At 39.4% G+C, this 18160-nt stretch overlaps 1 protein-coding gene across 2 annotated transcripts in view; it reads left to right on the top strand.

Moving 5' to 3' along the window:
* Positions 1 to 18160, top strand: part of yjefn3 (YjeF N-terminal domain containing 3) — a 72686-nt gene that overhangs the window by 50458 nt on the left and 4068 nt on the right. For both annotated transcript variants that reach the window (XM_079807605.1, XM_079807606.1), the window contains exons 3-5: positions 15205 to 15315; positions 17097 to 17210; positions 17326 to 17476. In XM_079807605.1, coding sequence (XP_079663731.1) covers positions 15205 to 15315; positions 17097 to 17210; positions 17326 to 17476 — 376 coding nt within the window. The remainder of the gene's footprint in view (positions 1 to 15204; positions 15316 to 17096; positions 17211 to 17325; positions 17477 to 18160) is intronic.

Below are 18160 nucleotides of genomic sequence, written 5' to 3'. Positions count from 1 at the left end.
TTTCAGTTTTGAGGAAAAAAAAGGTGCAAACAATTCACAATTTCTAAGATTAATGTTTAATTATGAGTCACAATTACAAGAAAAAGTCACGATAGTGAAATTTAGCCACATTGAAAGATATAAAGTAACAATAAAAAAAAACTTGCAATTAATAAAAATAGTCACGGTTACAAAAAAATTTAACAATTATGAGTTTAGGTCATAGGAGAAATAGTTGGAGTTCTGAGAAAAAGTTGCAATTGCGAAAAATTGTGAGATATAGTCACAATTTCTAAGATATAAATTTGTAATTATGAAAAATAGTCGCAATTACACGACATGTCGCAATTAAGTAGCAATAAGTCTTAATTATGAGTAATAGCTACAGTTATAAAAAAGTCACAATAGTGAAATATAGTTACATTGTGAGATAAAAAGTAACAATTTTTAAAATATAAATGTGCAATTATTAACTATAGTCACAATTACAAAAATGTCACAATTATGAGTTGTAGAAAATCATAATTATGAGTTCTGCAATTGTGAAACATTGTGAGATATAGTCACAATTTCTAAGATATGAATTTGCAATTACAAGAAATTATGAGAAATAGTTGCCGTTTGTGGGGAAAAAAGCTATTCCGATATATTGTGCAATTATGAGAAATGGTCACAATTATAAGAAATGTCATAATTATGAGTTTCAAAAGTTGTAAATAGAAAAATAGCAGCAGCAAAAAAATATCGCAATTGAGAAAATATGAAGTCACATTGTTAGATGTAAAGTAATTCCTGATTCAATTTAATATCGCTGAAATAGTCACTATTACAAGAATACTTATGAGAAATAGATGCAGTTCGGGTAGAAAACTTGCAATTGCGAACATTGTGAGATAGACTGTATAACCACAAATCAATTTGCGTTTACAAGAAATCAAAAGATATTTTTAATTGTGAGATGTAAAGTTGCAATTAGGTTATTATAAAGTAACAATTTCTAAGATATAAATTTGTAAGTACAAAAAAATGTCACAATTGAGTAATATAATATACATAACTATTAGGGGTGTGACGGTACACGTATTCGTACCGAACCGTTTTGGTACGGGGCTTTCAGCTCGGTGCACGGTTTCCGAATGCAATCTTTATCAGTTAACAGAAGGCTTGTTTTAAGCGCGTAACACACTTCAATCCGCGTTCCCATACGGACATATTAGGTATTCAGTCCATTTTATCACGAAATTCAAACAATAAATGCCGTTTTGACGCTCTTTAATGTGGCGTGACTGTCACTGTCGTGTGTGTCACAGTGAACGCGATCATCTGTGAGCGCGATCGATCATCTCTTCCTAAAGAACAATCATGAATGAACATCTGAAGGTATGTTAAGGATGCATTACAACTTACTGTAACGTATATGTGGTGTAATCGCTCAGTCAGTGTTTCAGTGGCGGAAAGACCTCAATATAACTGCTGTAAACTAAACAATGTCGCATCACATTTACCTCAGGCAGTCATTCAGTGTCCACAGAATTTTATTCACTAGAGAAATCAACTCTTTCACTAAATATATATGACGTTATATTCATTATATTCTACTTAACCTGTTAGTGATGTCTTGTTTATTTCATGTATGTTTAAATAAACCTGTCATGAAAATAACAGACACTGTGTATTTAAATTATTATATTTCAACAACGATTTGGAGAAAAAAACTATTTTATAATTAGATTTAGAAGTTATTGCAAAAACTGCCTAATGTGAAGTTTACATGTTTGCGTACTGTTATTTCGGTGTTGATTATTATACCTAGAAAATAAATAGCAACTGAATTTAGGCTAATAGTTTGGGCTCTGTTGTTAACCTTTAATATTATAATGTGTAAGTAAGGGCTCCCTATATAGTTTACAACAATATCTTCAATAAACTTTTAGTTATAATTGAATTAATTTAAAGGGATAGTTCACCCAAAAATGAAAATTAGCCCATAATTTACTCACCCCCAAGTCATCCTGAGGTGTATATGACATTCTTCTTTCAGACGAATAGAGTTATATTAGTCAAATAACTGCTCCACGCGGCTCCGGGGTGTTAATAAAGGCCTTCTGAAGCGAATCGATGCGTTTGTGTAAGAAAAGTATTCATATTTAAAACTTTATCATGTAAACTTTCGACCGACCGCCTTCCGTGGAAAAGTGTTGAATGTTGAAAGTGAAACTCAAGATGCGTACGTGACGTCATGACGAGCGGACCTGGTCGTGTTAGTCTTTCGATCGGCAGGGGAACTTTCAACAATTTTTCCATAAATTGAACAGGGAAGGCGGTCGATCGAAAGTTTACTTGATAAAGTTTTAAATATGGATATTTTTCTTACACAAACGCGTCGATTCACTTCAGAAGACCTTTATTAACACCCCAGAGCCACGTGGAGCATGTTATTTGATGGGCAGATGCACTTTTTATGGACTTCAAAAACAGAGCAACTATGAATCAAATGCTAATGCTTGGATTAGCCTGGACTTTTGTAATATAACTCAGATTTTATTCGTCTGAAAGAAGAATGTCATATACACCTCGGATGAATTGAGGGTGAGTAAATTATGGGCTAATTTTCACTTTTGGGTGAACTATCACTTTAAGGACAGCCACTATTTTCTTCTTCAGTAAACCACTGTTTAATAAAAATAAAAAGCAATTTTGTAAAACTGCTGTACCGAACCCGTACCGAACCGTGACTTCAAAACCAAGGTACGTACCGAACCGTCAGTTTTGTGTACCGTTACACCCCTAATAACTATGTTTTCAGTACATTATGAACTGTTATGTTTTTATTACCTTAGAGTTGCTTCTATCTACATACACCGCGGGTCCCCTTGCAGTGAAGTCGTCATTTGGCGCTGTATTGTTTCTATAGTAGCTCTAAACAGACAAACTTCTTCTCTACAGAGCGCTAGTCATTCTCTGCTGTCTCAGACGTTGACATCTTTGTCCTGTGTCAGCCACCATAGCTTCTCGATGTGCTTTGAAAGAGAGGGGTGAGCGGTGGGAAATTCACAACCTCACTAGATGCCACTAAAATGTACACACTGCACCTTTAAGACATTTCTACTTAAATTACATTAAACTGACTTTATGAACTAGACTTTAAAAACTTTAAAAACGAGATACTAACAATTTCTAAGATATAAATGTGCAATTATGAGAAATGGTCACAATTACAAAAAAATTTGTAATTATGAGTTGCAAAGTTATAGCTGCAGTTGTGAAACTATGAAGTCACATAGGGAGATATATGGTTGCAATGATGGGAAACAGTTGCAATGAGGCTTCCATACAAAGAGGCTACAAAAAGGGGGATTTAGCTTTTTTTTGTGAGGGGGTGCGGGGGTTATATCCTGCCGTGAGCATTAGAATCAGCACCAGTAGGGTTCACCAACCTCCAAAATCCCACTTTGACTTCTGCTTAAAAACCCCTTGTGACAGATCCAATGCGCCATCATCGAAGGTGTTGAAAGTCTCTGGTCTGTGGCCGGCCTGCAGTCAGGCGGTCTCGGGGCCTTACGTTTCAGGGCGGCCTGAGGGTTCCGATAGAGCTAGGCCAACCCAAACCAGACTACTGCGGTCACCATTCCATCTGGATTCAGTCAGGCTGACAGGCAGCGCAGGGCTCCTCTTGACCTACCTGAGAGGCGGTTAAAGCCCAAAATTGTTTCCTGATTTGGCTTGTGTGAATTTTCAACCCCTGTTATAAGCGTTTTACAGACTGAACCTTTCCTCCCCTCGAAGGCTCCCGGTCACCAGCAGTCTCCACGGTTAGCATCAACAAAACTTCCTCTGCTGTGACCCCTGTGAGGTCGCCATAAATTGCAGCTAAAGAAAACATGCCAGCTAGTAGCTGTGAAACAAGCATTACATCAGCACACATCAGTGTGTGTGTGTGTGTGTGAGGGGGACGAAACCTTGGTTGTATTTTACCACATAATGATTTCACAACCTAACTATCCACCCTTGTGGATGCCAAAATCAACGTCATCCGTCTACATCGGGGGGATAAGGGCTTTGGTGTTGGGCTACGTCAAGGCTGATGTCTGTGATCATTCCCTGCTTTAGATATCAGGAAGTTATTTTTATCACCGTGGCTCATGAAACGTTTTTTGTGTGTTGAGTAAAAATGCAGACTGATGTGACTCTCTGTGATCTCTCTGGATTTGCCCTTTATCTCAACATGACTATGATAAAAAAAAGAATAAATGAAAAATGTAACAATTATCCACAGAAATTACCTAAATGTGACAAAACGGAGAAAAATTTCAACCGGAAAAAAATTATTAAACAAAGGAAATCCAGTTTTTTTTCCCTCCGCTTGCGCGCGAAAAAGAGCCCCGCCATCACACATACCAGGGTCGGAAATTAACAGGACTTATAACTAATTAAAAAAGACCACAAAATTCAAGATATAGGGCAAAAATGTCCCTGTTAGAGATATTGTTTTAATATTTAAAACAGGATGTAGTTAAGCAATACAAGAGTTCTGTTTTCCCGAAAATCGCCTAAGCACGATTGCAATTGTGATATTGATTTTATACGTTCAATAAACAAGAAGTTAACATTAGGTGACTTACATTTTAGACTAAGAATATTGTCAGTTTTTGCTCGATTTCGCCAACAAAAATAGTTCCAAGCAAATCCACAGTTGCGTCTCTTCGAGCAACACCGAGATATTTTCGTTACTGAATTAATCCATGTATCTGAACAAATCAGTCTAATGAATGACTCGACTCCTTATTAAAGACTTGGGCTGCCTCTGAAATCGCGCGCTTACCTACTATATAGTAGGCGAAAAACAATACCTGACAAAAGAAGTATGTCCGAATTCACAGTACTCATAAAAGAATAGGGAAAAAGTACCCGGATGGCCTACTACTTCCAGCGAGATTCTGAAGTGTGCATTCGACAGACACTTTACTATCCCATGACGTAACCGACGTGAGGGACGTAACTGATGCTGGTAGGTCACATGACAGTAACAACATGGCGAATGTAGTATGTCCAGATTACATTCGTACTACACACACTCATACAATATAGCACAACTGGCCTCCGAGTTGCAAAAGTCGCCTCTGCCAATGGGGTTTTTCTTGAGTAAAATAAGGTCTGCGTTAAACGTAACTTGACGATACTTTGACGTTTTCTTCTCCTACAAAGTAAAATACACACCCATAGCGAAAACGCAAACTTTGAAGCAGTTATGTTTATTTCTGAAAACATATGTTTTTAATTAGTAACTAGATAAGAATGATTGGTGTGTAAGTATGCGCAGTGTATGTTATAGAGTCAAAAATATCGTCAAGTTACGTTTACCAATTGAAAAACCCCCTAGGAAAATCTCAAAGGAACCAGCGGCAAATTCGTTTACGGGTTCTGATGTCATACTTGCATCATTATAGTTGCGTTCCAATTCAGAAGCTGCATCCTTTGAAGGGTACCTTCGAATACTGATTGTCCCATTTCGTAGGGTGCTTCAAATGAGGCCTTCATTTCCCGTTAAATGATGGATACAACAAATGCAGGGCTCGACATTAACGCTTTTCCGGCGTTGTAAGTGAAAGAGAATTTTACTTGCCTGACCAGACAAGTAGCCTTAAAAAAAACATCATTAACAAAAAATAACTAGGGAATCATCAAAATGCAAGAATGATTCTGCATTCAAGTGGTGATCAATAGTGGATAATATTATATAATGTATAATGAACTGACGTTTACGTCCTTGAAATGGTCTATAACGTTGCGCTGTTGACGCTCACGCAGCCTCTCGAGGAGAAATCGAAACAAATGTGCGCCGCTCACACAGAGAAACTCTGTTAACACACTGACATAAACATGTAGAAATGTGGAATTTATTTATATTTATAACATGTTGCAGCGTCACATTACCAAGAGTGCTGTTTTCCTGAATAACATCACGACTGAAAATGACACTGATTTCATATGACAGTTCCATAAACAATTATTAACATTAAAGGGATAGTTCACCCAAAAATGAAAATTAGCTCATGATTTACTCACCCTCAAGTCATCCGAGGTGTATATGACATTCTTCTTTCAGACGAATAAAATCTGAGTTATATTACAAAAGTCCAGGCTAATCCAAGCATTAGAATTTGATTAATAGTTGCTCTGTTTTTGAAGTCCATAAAAAGTGCATCTGCCCATCAAATAACTGCTCCACGTGGCTCTGGGGTGTTAATAAAGGCCTTTTGAAGCGAATCGATGCGTTTGTGTAAGAAAAATATCCATATTTAAAACTTTATCAAGTTAACTTTCGGCCGACTGCCTTCCCTGTTCAATTTATGGAAAAATTGTTGAAAGTTCCCCTGCGGATCGAAAGACTAACGCGACCAGGTCCGCTCGTCATGACGTCACGTACGCATTTTGAGTTTCACTTTCAACATTCAACACTTTTCCACGGAAGGCGGTCAGCTGAAAGTTTACTTGATAAAGTTTCAAAAAGTTGGGACAGTATGGAAAACGCAAAAAAAAAAAAAAAAAGAAGTGATTTCTAAATTTACTTTGACTTGTATTTCATTGCAGATAATATGAACAAAAAATATTTCATGTTTTGTCTGATCAACTTCATGTCATTTGTAAATATGCATCCTTTCCTGTCATTCAGACCTGCAACACATTTCAAAAAAAGTTGGGACAGTAAAGCATTTACCACTTTGTAATGTTACCATTCCTTTTCACAACACTTAAAAGACGTTTAGGGACTGAAAACACCAAGTGATGAAGTGTTTCAGGTGTAATTTTCTGATTTCTGATCTGATTCATCTGACCACAGTACACGTTTCCACTGTGTGATGGTCGATCCCAGATGCCTCCGAGCCCAGAGAAGTCGATGGCGCTTCTGGACACTGTTAACATTGGGCTTCCTTTTGGCACAGTACAGTTTTAACTGGCATTTGTGGATGTAACTACGTATTGTGGTACTTGACAAAGGTTTGCCAAAGTAGTCCTGAGCCCATGTGGTGATATCGCTTATAGATGAATGATGATTCTTGATGCAGTGCCGCCTGAGGGATCGGAGATCACGGTTGTTCAGCTTAGGCTTGCGCCCTTGTCCTTTACGCACTGAAATTCCTCCAGATTCCTTGAATCTTTTAATTATGTTATGCACTGTTGAATGTGAAATATCCAAATCTCTTCCTATCTTTCTTTGAGGAACATTGTTTTTAAACATTTCAATAATTTTCTCACGTATTTGTTGGCAAACTGGCGATCCTCGGCCCATCTTTGCTCCTAAAGGATTAGACCTTTCTTGGATGCTGCTTTTGTACCAAATCATAATTACAATCACCTGTTGACATCACCTGTTTCAAATCACATCATTATTTAACCATTTTACCTCATTACTAGCCCTAAATTGCTCCTGTCCCAACTTTTTTTTAAATGTGTTGCAGGTCTGAATGACAGGAAAGGATGCATATTTACAAATGACATTAAGTTGACCAGACAAAACATGAAATATTTTGTGTTCATATTGTCTGCAATGAAATACAAGTCAAAGTAAATTTAGAAATCACTTCTTTTTTTTTTTTTTGCGTTTCCCATGCTGTCCCAACTTTTTCTGATTTGGGGTTGTATGAATATTTTTCTTACACAAACGCGTCGATTCGCTTCAGAAGGCCTTAATTAACACCCCGCGAAAATAGTTCCAAACAAAGATCACAGCAGAACGCGTGTCACCACAACAGCGTGTTAGTGAATGATTCAGCGTTTTGAATGAATCGGTTGAATCAAAGATTCAATGACCTGTTCGTAAACGACCAGCCATTTGAATGAATCGACTCAATGACTCGCTCATTAACACGGTCACCTGCCGCCACCTACTGGCGTTTTAGTTTCATGTTTAAACATTCTTTCCAACTTTTCGTATTTGTATATTCAAAAAATATTTAAAACAATCTTACAACATTATTTAATGCAGTTGTAATTTTTCAGTGTAAATTATTTGATTGGTAACAGCCCTATAGTGTCTTATTCTAATTTAATTTATTGATCAAATTTAAGAATATAAAAGGAAAGCTTTAGCATAGCCTATATTTAATAAGATTAGGGGGAAAATGCCCTTTATAAAAGGTAAACATATCACAAATATGCAGATTTAAATATGTCAAAGCTGATTGAACACTGGTGAGAATATTGCTTCAGAATAAATTTTATTTACAACACACACAAAAAATAGAATTTTTTACTCGGACAAGTGAATGACAGATTTACTTGTCCGAAGGACAAGCACTTGAACAAGCTTAATGTCGAGCCCTGAAATGGATCCTTCGCAGCCCTGCCTACCCCAGAATTCAGTGCACGTCAGTGACAAAAACTTTTTTTGAGAGAATTTGTCAAAGTACACTTTTAAACACAAGTATTGGGTTTCAGCTTACTCAAATATCTAATGACACAAATGTAACCAAAATAAACTGTCAAGATGGGATGGGATTATATATAGTTTATACTTTTTATTATATACAGAAATGGACAATGGTGAAAGACAATAATGCTCAGTCCTCCGTAGGCTAGACAGTCCCATTTAACAACGCTCAGTCCGACCTTCGAGGCCTTCAAAGAATGCAGTCTTTAAAGTCTGAATCCTTCGAAGGATGCAGCCTCTGAATTGGGACACATCTTATAGACCTTATGCGCCAGAGAATCAAGCGCACAGCCATCTTTCGAATTTTGTCTTTGGCATCGCTGTCAAAGAGTAATTAGTTGGTAAAGTGGATTTACTTATTGTAGAGTTCATGTGCATTGCAATGTTTGAAGCAGATGTCATAACAAATGTCAGAAATGTCAGCGGTTTATCCATAAATCCTTAAGATTTTATCTTCGCGCTGTGGAAAAACAACCCGAAATACAGAACCCAACGAGCGCAGAGCTGAAAATGGGCAAATCCTTTTTGAATCCTCAATTAAAATGTAAAAATCATTCTCAGCCCTGGTGTTAATGTGTGTCAGGATGAGGGTAAAAAACTGCAAGGGTAATTAGTCAAGACCCTCTCTAGAGAGCTCATTTGCTGGAAGCATGGAAGCGGAATCTGCGGGTTGAGCTGCTCCGAACAGGAGCAGATCAGAGCGGCGGTCTCCAGAGTCCTGGCAGGAGTTGACACGACGGAGGATTCCAGCACAGCTGCAGCAGACCTGTAAAAGAAATGAACAGTGCTTCCACTGGCTACGGCTCACAGGAACACTCTATTCCGTGTCATTTTCCAGAGAAGAAGAAACGGACAGAACAGACATGGAGTGAGCGGTTATACGCGCATGAGCTTCATGTGAAATTGACTGTCCACATCACATGGTTGAATTTTCCGGAAATATTGTGTACTTAAAAAAACACTGCCAAATAACACCACGAGAGATATCTTTCTGAACTCATTTGCTTTGTTTGTTTGTAGCTATAGTTATTGTTACATAGTATAAAAGTACAGAAATGTCAGAGCAGCATTTCCAGTTAGTGAATATAGCAGGCAGATGATGCAAACTGGTTTTCATGGTGCATTGAATTTCTCCATCTGGAAATATTTTGCTAGCGAATGTTATAGTGCACTTGATTTGGGCAATGAGACAGCCCTAGAAATGGTTTCCTACTACTTTAGGAAACCACTAGGGAGCATATTGAGATGACTTGCTTTCCGTGTCTACACTGCTATACTGTAAACCCGAATACGTTAGCAAAACTCAAATCAGATTACTTAAAATGTGTCAGTTTTGTGAACTCAAAAGTAAAAGAAAGTTCTAAATACTCATAAAAGTTCATTTGATTCAGCTAGTTTGTTTAACCCTCTGGGATTCTTCATTTATCGGTCACACTCAGGAAATTCGGTTCAAAAATGACCCGGAGGGCGGGATTAAGATAAAAAAGATTTGAGTAAAATCAATGAAATATATTTTTGTTCAATAATATTTTTTCTTTTCTTTTTTGGTGTTTTGAGATAATTTTATGATTTATAATGAATATTTATGCAATAATTATGACCCATTTTTTCCCATTGAATATAATAAAAAATGTGTATATATATATATATATATATATATATAATTTTTTTTTTTTTTTTATTAAAGCTGTATTTCATTTTAGAGTCAAGCTTAGGCCTCATGAAAACTATTTTAAAATGAGATTGGTGCCATCCGGTGGACACATTGAGCATTTTTATCACGCAATAGCAAATTTTTACCACTATAGTGGATCTTGCATTTTATAAAAACATAAAAAAGATCGTAGCTTCATCGGAATGGTCCGAAACTTGGTGACTTTATTGGTACTTGGTATATGAACACCCAAAAAAATTGGGGACAGGATTTGAAAAGTCTAAGTGGTCGTAAAAAAAAAATAGTCACACTCAGGACCTTCGGGTCAAAAATGACCCCCATAGGAAATTAATGGGAAATTGGTTTTTTTGTGCATACAATCTACAAACCAGCCAGGATGCCGAAAAAAGGACTCAACAATGAAGGGGTGAATCTCTAAAACATCAAGAGTGCAAAACAGACAAAAAAACTCTCACACACACACACTTATACACCCCAAAACACACGCACACACAAATTAATGCGTGCCATTCCAAAAGCTAATTGTGTTTTTGTGTGTGTGTGAGTTTTTTTTGTCTGTTTTGCACTCTTGATGTTTTAGAGATTCACCCCTTCACTGTTGAGTCCTTTTTTTCTGCATCCTGGCTGATTTGTAGATTGTATGCACAAAAAAAACTCATATTTTTGCCAATTTCCCATTCATTTCCTATGGGGGTCATTTTTAACCCGAAGGTCCTGAGTGTGACTATTTTTTTTTACGACCACTTAGACTTTTCAAATCCTGTCCCCAATTTTTTTGTGGGTGTTCATATACCAAGTACCAATAAAGTCACCAAGTTTCGGCCCATTCCGATGAAGCTACGATTTTTAACATAAAAAATTCGGGTCAGAAATGACCGAAGAGCCCCAGACGGTTAATTTGAGTTGACTCTACTCGAACCTATTAATTAGTTTGAGCGTTAGGGTTTACAGTCTAGCAATAAAACGACAGCGCACCTATTATCAGTGTTGTGAAAGCTACTTTGAAATGTCAAAATTAAGTTACCAAAAAATAAAAATATTTGACAGAACTATTGTCAGGGGTGTGCAAATCTGAAAAATAGTTCCATTGGAAATGTGAAATTTTGAAAACAGTTTAGCTACAGTTACGCTACTGAAAGTTAAGTTAACTGCTTTGCTACTTTTAGTTAGTTTCTCCCAAACTCTGCTCATTATAATCAACTTCATTGACAAGCTCAGTTTTGGCCAATGGGAAAATTTTCTACTCAGATTCCTCTCAAAATGGCAACAGATGGAGACAGACGCTCATTTTCCACACTCAGACATGCCGTCAACTCTTGTTCACCCGGCTATGAATAAGACACCCAGTGATGATAATGCAATCTAAACTTCATCAGCTCGCTAATGGAACATCCATGTCAGCTGATAATTTCTCTCCAAAGTGCCATTAGCTTCATTAGCAGTCTGGCTTCTTCTCTTTCTCGGAAGTCTGCAATCACGCCCACGGTTGTGCCGAGGTTCCATATTCCAGCGACGGTTAATTGGAGATGAATTACCTTAGCATGCACATTACTTTAACTGTTGGTTTTACTTCCTCGGTCTGTTCATAATGTCATCTTTATGGTAAGATATGCAACAAGTGGATGAGTAACAAATGTCCTTTCAGGTTGACTGCAAACATGTAAAATGTTAAATTGTTTCAGTCTTCGATTCCAACATATTTGCAGTCTGATTTGCCTAAAGAGTAAACACTTGCTCTGTGGCGCTATCAATACACAGCTGTTTGTATCCCGGCCAGCCAGGCATAGCAACAGTTCAACCAATGGGGCGTGGCTATCTGTTTTGCTGACCAATAGCATATGGAAACCTATTAGAAAACAAATCATATTTTAGCAACTCTGTTTATTGACAGAAAGTATACTCAATTCGCCTTTTTTTGAGAGTGTGTGAGACAGTTTAGGCTACTTCTACATTAATCTGGATACATTTGATACTAATTGGTTTCCGTCCACACTAGTGTGTTCAAGCGTTTTCCAAACGTTTCTCATCCACACTGAAACGTCGGAAAATGCTAAATTCACCTTAATGTGCATATGTAAAACCTCATAAAAGCCTACTGGGAGGATTTAGATGGAACCAACGTAATAAAGTTCTCATGCTATTCTTCTGGCAGGATCATTTTATTTCGCAAAATATCTCAGCATTTACTGATGCGTCCAGGTCACACTCGCCATTATATGTTTGGTCTAAAACGCAACTGCTCTCATGTTTTGCCGTAGGACAGCAATTGTGAATACATTTTCTATCAATCTTTGCAGCACTGTGATATAACAAACACTATATTGGCAAACGTTTTGGGACGCCTGCCTTTACATGCACATACACTTTAATGACATCCCATTCTTAATCCGTAGGGTTTAATATGGAGTTGACCCACCCTTTGCAGTTACAATAGCTTCAACTCTTCTGGGAAGGCTTTCCACAAGGTTTAGGAGTGTGTTTCTGGGAATTTTTGCCCATTCTTCTAGAAGCGCATTTGTGAGGTCAGGCACTGATGTTGAACGAGAAGGCCTGGCTCTCGGTCTCCGCTCTAATTCATCCCAAAAGTGTTCTATCGGGTTGAGGTCAGGACTCTGTGCAGGCCAGTCAAGTCCCCCCCCCCCCCCCACACACACACACCATAATCCTCCCTCTAGCAAACTTTACACTTGGCACAATGCAGTCAGGAAAGTACCCTTCTCCTGGCAACCGCCAAACCCAGACTCGTCCATCAGATTGCCAGACAGAGAAGCGTGATTCGTCACTCCAGAGAACACGTCTCCACTACTCTATAGTCCAGTGACGGCGTGCTTTACCCCACTGCATCCCACGCTTTGCATAGCACTTGGTGTAAGGCTTGGATGAGCTGCTCGGCCATGGAAACCCATTTCATGAAGCTCTCTACACACTGTTCTTGAGCTAATCTGAAGGCCACACAAAGTTTGGAGGTCTGTACCTATTGCAACATGACATCATGACTTTGCGTAAACATACACGGCACTTTTTGCTGTACGCATTTTGAGCTATCCACGTGTATGCCTACGCCGTGTGATTCCGCGTACATGTGTACGCTGAAACGAACCATCATCTCTGCGTGTATGTCTACGCCGTGTGATTCCGCGTGTATGTCTATGCCGTGTGATTCCGCGTGTATGTCTATGCCGTGTGATTCCGCGTGTATGTCTATGCCGTGTGATTCCGCGTGTATGTCTATGCCATGTGATTCCGCGTGTATGTCTATGCCGTGTGATTCCGCGTGTATGTCTATGCCGTGTGATTCCGCGTGTATGTCTATGCTGTGTGATTCCGTGTGTATGTCTATGCTGTGTGATTCCGTGTGTATGTCTATGCCGTGTGATTCCGCGTGTATGTCTATGCCATGTGATTCCGCGTGTATGTCTATGCCGTTTGATTCCGCGTGTATGTCTATGCCGTGTGATTCCGCGTGTATGTCTATGCCGTGTGATTCCGCGTGTATGTCTATGCCGTGTGATTCCGCGTGTATGTCTATGCCGTGTGATTCCGCGTGTATGTCTATGCCGTGTGATTCCGCGTGTATGTCTATGCCGTGTGATTCCGTGTGTATGTCTATGCCGTGTGATTCCGCGTGTATGTCTATGCCGTGTGATTCCGCGTGTATGTCTATGCCGTGTGATTCCGCGTGTATGTCTATGCCGTGTGATTCCGCGTGTATGTCTATGCCGTGTGATTCCGCGTGTATGTCTATGCCGTGTGATTCCGCGTGTATGTCTATGCCGTGTGATTCCGCGTGTATGTCTATGCCGTGTGATTCCGTGTGTATGTCTATGCCGTGTGATTCCGCGTGTATGTCTATGCCGTGTGATTCCGCGTGTATGTCTATGCCGTGTGATTCCGCGTGTATGTCTATGCCGTGTGATTCCGCGTGTATGTCTATGCCGTGTGATTCCGCGTGTATGTCTATGCCGTGTGATTCCGCGTGTATGTCTATGCCGTGTGATTCCGCTTGTATGTCTACGCCGTGTGGTGTGATTCCGCCTGTATGTGTACGTCGTGTGATTCCGCGTGAATATAAATGGATTTATAAACATACTAAATGATGTTTTTTTTTTAAATGTAAAAATGCAGAATGTTTCTTGTGATGGGTAGGTTTAGGGGCAGGGGCAGTGTGTGTGTGTGTGTATGTGTGCGTGATGGGTAGGTTTAGGGGTAGGGGCAGTGTAGGGGGATAGAATGAAACGGCGTTGATAAACACTCTAAAAAGCGATTATGCGTCTTGATAGCACGCCAAAATGGCATAGCAAATTGGTGTCATACATATGCTATTTCATGAGATCAGTCTGCCTATTGGCTCTTTGAATTCTGTGCACAGCTCTTTGAATTCCCCGCTCTGTGATTTTACATGGCCTACCGCTGAGTGGCTGTTGTTCCCAATTGCTTCCACTTTGTTATAATACCACCGTTGAATATTTAGTAGTGAGGAAATTTCACGAATGGACTTATTGCACAGGTGGCAACCAATCACAGTACCACACTTGAATTCACTGAGCTCCTGAGAGCGACACACAAATGTTTGTAGAAGCGTCTGCATGCCTAGCTGCTTGATTTTATACACCTGTGGCCATGGAAGTGATTGGAACAGCTGAATTCAATGATTTGGAGAGCTGTCCCAATACTTTTGGCAATATAGTGCATCTTTAGCTACAGTGTGAAAGTGAATTGCACAAAACAGGAACAATAGCGGTATGGTTCAAAATGCGTCAAAACATGCGTCATCATCGTTATCAAATACCTCTGTATTCACAGTCCACACTATAATGTGAAAATGCCGTTTTTTACATCTATCCAATTGGGAAAGCATTTTCAAAAAGCTCAGTCTTCGCAGGACAAAAACTCAGTGTCAACGGAGAGAAAACGTATTAGTGTGGACAAGTCCTTGGAAACATGTCAGAAAGTGTGTTATTTTAAGGCTGCATCCTGTGGCAATGTTTCCACAGCTTATTACTATTGTTGCAACTGTTGCTGGGTTATTGTGATGGACATTACCTCTCCAAATGCAGATATAGACTGAACGTCTCCCTGCCCTGTTTAACTGTGTCTCTCTCCCTCTGTCTCTCCCCAGGCTTTTCCTTTGAGCTCTTTGAGTAAAAAGCAGCCCACCCTGCTGGTTGTTTGTGGTCCTGAGCAGAATGGCTCTATCGGTCTGGTGTGTGCCCGCCATCTGCGTATATTTGTAAGTATAGAGTGCTATGCCAAAGGGCACTGAGACAGAATGGGTACTGACAGGGTGTATTTGCTTTCTTACTGCACTTTCCTGCTATTATTGTGTATGATTCATTGCACATTGTTCCAAAGTTAGTTGTAAAACGTAAGTTGTAATCGTAGCAGCTTACTCGACATCTGAAATTACATTTCTTTCTGTTGACATCAACAAACTCTCTTAGGCCCTGTCCCAAATGGCACCCTAAACACTTGCGGTCTTCCTACGAGTCTGCACTTTCGTGACGTAACGCTGCTTTGATGGGCAGAAGTTTGCTACACTTCAGTGTGGGCGCGAGAAAAGTGTGAATCGAGGGCCATATTGGCTCACGAGTACCCTTCTGAAAATGGCAAATGACACCCTATGGTCACGATCATACACACGCGGTGGCCATTGTATGTCCACAAAACTGTAAATGCCATTTGGGACAGGGCCTTTGGTTTCAGCATATTTAAACCACTTTTCAAAATCCAATCTAATGAATAAAATTAAGTCCCATCCTCCATTTTTGTCATTAACAATCCTGTTTCCTGTTTTATATGTTGATTTTAAGTGTATCTTTTTAGAAAGAAACATAGCATCTGTTGCCTAGGGGTTAGCACATATGCTCCAACATTTCCAGATCAAAAAAAGGGGGGGAAAATGCCTTATTTCAACATCACCATGCTCCTCTGTGATGCTAGATTTATGGAGCATCCGTATTCGTCTAATAAACGTATACTCTGTTAAAGTTATCCTTCTATTCATTCTGATGGAGTGAGGTTTGGCCAGTCAAGATTTGGCCAGTTTACATTATGGGATTCTTGGAATGGATAAAAAAACGGATCGGGGGAAAAAAAAAAACGAACAATAGAGGGTCATCACATGATGGCAGCTGTTTTATACATTCCCAGTGTACATCTGCATGGATTCTTGTGTCCGTACCAACGTTATGTAACAAATACTTTAAGTTTAACTGCAGGATTGTAATGAACTTACCCGGCAACTTATCCAGACTGTATGGACTTTATCCTGTGTGCTGAGCAAATGAGGCGTTTAAAACCATACATTTTGGTCAACATTAATCACTACTAATGTTCTTCTGAAATTAAATGATGAGGTAATTATGTTATGTGATTTATGAACTCAGAAATTCCCCTGCATATCCACAGGGGGACAAAATATTGCTTTTAAAAAACAGAAAGCTTTTATGGAGACTGTCCCATTCAGGTGAATGTACAACATGTTCCTGGATCAACATCTCTGTTTCCAACTTTCCAATCAACCAATCCGATTTGAGCGACACGTTTAAAGTTTATGTCAAGTTTAGGCTTGCAACCAATGTTTGGTGTTAGTGTTATTCACCCTCTGATTTTAGGGTTAAATTATGGGTAGAGTAAGGTTTAGGGTTAGGGATAGGACTACATTTTCAGACAGGAATGTTCATGTTCCAGGATCAACAAAATATGTCTTCTACTTGGCAAAATCACGGTTTATGTATGGCTTCCATGTAACACATTTTAATGTCTGTTTTTCACAACCTAGGGACAGATTTTTGAACAATTGATATAAATATACACAGCACATTTTTAAATGATTTATTTCACTCTGTTCAGATGATTATATATTTTAAAATGGAAAGTCTGAATCTGGGAGAAAAATAAATGAAGACAAAGTAAAATCTGGCCATGTTCTAATCATCACATAACAAGAAGGACATCTGAAAAGTGATGTTCTGGATGGAAACTCTTTTCTTCCTTGTCTCTCACATGTAGGAATATGAGCCCACCATTTTCTATCCCAAGCGCTCTTCTCAGAGTTTGCACCAGGACTTCACCGTTCAGTGCGAGAAAATGGACATCCCTTTCCTGTCCTATCTTCCGACAGAGGTGGGTGTCAGTCTTCTTAAATAATAAAGCTCACTGGAAGAGAGATGTCAATGTGAAGTTCACTCTTCTGGACATCTGTCAACCCTAATCGAGTCCCGTCTGACCCCACGACCAGGTCCAGCTGTTAAATGATGCCTACAATCTGGTGATCGATGCCATCCTGGGACCAGAAACCGACAATACGGAGGTGAAGGAGCCCTATGCTGGGATGCTGGTGACTCTCAAACAGGTCAAAATACCCATCGTTAGTGTGGACGTGCCCTCAGGTATTTGCTCATTAAATACACATCCTGAATTCTGCCCATGGCATCTTTAGGGGCTTTCGCACGGGGTTAGAACTTAGTTATAGGAAATAACCACCGGGGTGATTCCCCCGAGAACTAAAAGTTCCCCTTGGGAACCATTTTCCTGGTTGCATTTGCACCACCAGTAGGCGCTCGTGGTTGTGACTTTTATTTTGACGGCGCAGCAGACCTTTATTTTGATGACGCTAGAACGCCAGAGCCTGAGCACACAGCTCTTACGTTCTCCGTCTTCATTAGTTTACGATCCGTTTAACAGTTCTGTCTAATACGTTATTAGATATAACTGTTATACAAATAAAGTAGACGGCATATGAATAAGTATTAGCGTCTGCCACGTCCAATGTCGCTAGATGAGCATAATCGTGTTTCGCTTGGTCCCCTAAAAGTTGCGTTGAATTTTCTCCTTAGTGTAAAGGTTGAGAGGTCCATCGATCACTGTTTTCCATGTTCGTAGAGTTAGTTCCTGGAGTAAATATATAGACTATAATCTGTGTGTGTAGACAGATTAAAAATGGCGGGTGCTGGTGTTTCACGTGCGTTCGGCCAATCAGTGTACACTTACATCACTGGTAGTTCCTATTGTGCTGAGTTAGACCCTACATTGAAGTAGGCGCTAAATGAGTTCCCCCAAAAGGAGTTCCTAGA

Source organism: Gobio gobio (genome assembly GCF_949357685.1).
Source record: "Gobio gobio genome assembly, chromosome: 24".
Classification (NCBI taxonomy): Eukaryota; Metazoa; Chordata; class Actinopteri; order Cypriniformes; family Gobionidae; genus Gobio; species Gobio gobio.
This window is presented reverse-complemented; position numbering and strand designations above follow the sequence as displayed.